The 2,704-nt window shown below is 42.0% G+C and overlaps 1 protein-coding gene across 1 annotated transcript; it reads left to right on the top strand.

Moving 5' to 3' along the window:
- The first annotated feature begins 1,155 nt into the window (after positions 1 to 1,155).
- Positions 1,156 to 2,436, top strand: LOC109174843. Its single transcript, XM_019324072.1, has 2 exons — positions 1,156 to 1,768; positions 1,913 to 2,436. Exons 1-2 carry the CDS (start codon positions 1,156 to 1,158, stop codon positions 2,434 to 2,436), a joined length of 1,137 nt encoding a protein of 378 aa, XP_019179617.1.
- The last annotated feature ends 268 nt before the right edge of the window (positions 2,437 to 2,704 follow it).

Genomic DNA, 2,704 nt, shown 5'->3' with positions numbered 1-2,704 from the left:
ATCGTTTCGCGAATGTATTGTTACCGGTGGACTGCTTTTAACACTCCGGCTCACCGGAATCCTTCTCGATCTGGAATTCTCACTTCTACATGCAGTCGATTGTGTTATCTGTACAAGTGCCATTTTATAACAATGCTAGAAGAGTAGGAGACATCACCGCCACTTGCTTTCACCGCTTATTCTTTAAGCTTACAAAGCTTTCCACGTCACTACCTTCTATGTTTCAATATATGTAGACATCATATGATCTGCCAATTAAGGGTTGAATTCTACATACATCTCCAATTCTTCACCACGGGATCTCAAATTCAATATCCCCATAAATCACTTGCAATTTTCAGAACATCATATCAAGATGGTGATGGTTGCGATTATATTCCATCCTCTTCATGCGTATAATAAGCTGATAAGAACACACGAGGTTGTGAAGACGGCTTTCGCGGTGGTATTAGGAGAGAAGGCAGCATCTGGAAGACTTGAAGAAAAAGGGTAGTTGCAACTAATCTAAAAGGGCACTTCTGTCTTTCTATACTTGTTTGTTAATTGGCAATAACGGCCTTTGCCACTCCTTTTTACACATAAAAACTCCCCATGTACGCTGAGCAAGTTAGTTAGTTCTTTGTATACAGACAGCCATCCCCATCATCTCTGTTCTCTCCAATAATGAAACCTTACCATTCCTTTCACTGTTAAGCTTTCCTTGCCGAGTTCATCATGGTATCAAAGCTCCGGCAGAAGAGTTACGCCGCCGCCGTGACCAGAACCGACGACTTCAGTCAATAATCACAACCGACAACTCTTGTGACCGGTTCACCTGTTCGTCCATCTCCAGCAACCGATCAGCAGAGGATCCTGACTCCACGGAGGATTCGCAACCATGAGGACATCGAGAGTCCTCTATTTTTTAATAGCACTGAGAACGCAAATGTTGTGCTCGTCACCCCGCTCCTCACTGGAAGTGCAAATTATGCGACCTGGAGTGTATCTATGAGAATGGCTCTGGAAATGAAGAACAAGTGGTGCGTGGTGGACGGGAGCCGAGTAGCGCCGGCCAGATCGAATCCTAAATACACAGCGTGGAGAAGATGCAACCTCATGATCTGCTCCTAGATCCTCAGATCTGTCCATCCTTCAATAGCACAGAGCATAATCTACATGGATAAAGCAAAAGAGGTATGGAATCATTTAAGAAAGAGGTTTTACCAACGAGATCCACATCGGATTTTCTCCTTCCAAACTGAAATTTATGCTTTGAAACAAGGCAACATGACTGTAAATGATTACTACAAAAAGTGTAGAATCCTCTGGGAACAAATGAATGAACTCAGGCCATTGCCGATCTGCAAATGCGATCCTCGCTGTGCATGTGACCTCCTCGATGAAATTCGAAGCGAACGGGAGGTGAATCAGATAATCAGGCTCCTGCAAGGATTGAGTGAAGATTATAACAGTCTGAAATCTGGAGTGCTTATTCTAGATCCTTTGCCTGACATGCACATAGTCTTTGTAATGGTCGAGAAATTTGAGATGCAACTAAACATCACAAATTTGAGCTTAAGTGGATTGGAGGCTACTCATGCCAATGCTGTCTCATCAAATTCAAACACTGCGGATGAGGCAATAGCTGCAGCTATCAATCAGTACAATGTGAGGAAGAATTTCACTCAAAATACTGTGAATAGAGCCAAATGTACCTTCGGTGGCATGAACAGTCATACCGTCGAAAAATGCTACAAAAAGCACGGGTATCCACCGGGGTGGATACCAGGTTTCAAATCTAGAGGGAAGCAACAATCAGCCGCATCCATTTCTGCTACCACTGAAATTGACTTCTCTGCTGATCAACTCTAAAAATTGATGTCCCTAATCCAAGCTCAAATGGCTCAAAATTAGCATGTTTCCACCTCTGCAGCAGTGTCCCTTGTTCCAAAATTCAGCAAAGAAATCTCTCCTAAGCAAGGCAAGTGTTCAACCACTCACATTAATTCTATTGCTTTGCATTCTTCGAATTGGATTTTGGATTCCGGTGCAACCGATCACACAGTCTGTTCTTTGGAGTTCTTTGAGAATTATCATGCTATTGAGAACACAGCAGTTAACTTACCTAATGGAAAACAAGCTCAGGTCGATCATATGGGAGACATCAGGTTTGCTGATGGCATATACTTGAGAAATGCTTTGCGCATTCCATCTTTTAGCTTCAATATCATTTCTGTTAGCGGATTACTTCACAACTCTCCATATGTGCTAACTTTTACCTCTAATCAATGTCTTCTTCGGGGGAGTCATGGGAAGACGATTGGTTTTGCTAAGGAAGAGAAGGGCCTATATTTGCTTCTTGAATCACCAGAAATATGTTCTAATCAGTCTTGTAATATTTTGCTATGCAGTGTACTGCCGAAATTTGGCACCAACGATTGGGGCATTTCCCATTGAATAAAATGCACCTATTACATGATATTTCTGTACCTCATACCAAAATTTCAGCATGCGATGTTTGTCACTTTGCAAAGCACAAAAGGTCACCCTTCCCTTTGACTTTTTGAGTAAGACAATGTCAACAATAAATTTTGAATTGGTGCATGTTGACATTTGGGGTCCATTCTTGGTTCAATCCTTAGGGGGAGAACGCTACTTCCTAACTATAGTAGATGATCATTCAAGGTACACATGGATTCATCTAATGAAGTACAAATCTGATACA

The sequence above is a fragment of the Ipomoea nil genome, unplaced genomic scaffold (assembly GCF_001879475.1).
Source record: "Ipomoea nil cultivar Tokyo-kokei standard unplaced genomic scaffold, Asagao_1.1 scaffold0666, whole genome shotgun sequence".
Lineage (NCBI taxonomy): Eukaryota > Viridiplantae > Streptophyta > Magnoliopsida > Solanales > Convolvulaceae > Ipomoea > Ipomoea nil.
The sequence above is the reverse complement of the archived record's forward strand: the minus strand, read 5'-3'. Positions and strand labels throughout refer to the sequence as shown.

What these genes read in the sequence shown, in the direction of transcription:
- LOC109174843 (XM_019324072.1), top strand. Translation starts at nt 1,156, where the DNA reads ATGGATAAAGCAAAAGAGGTATGGAATCATTTAAGAAAGAGGTTTTAC. An exon ending in TCCACCGGGGTGGATACCAG is followed by an intron (nt 1,769 to 1,912) that starts GTTTCAAATCTA and finishes CCACCTCTGCAG; the next exon opens with CAGTGTCCCTTGTTCCAAAA.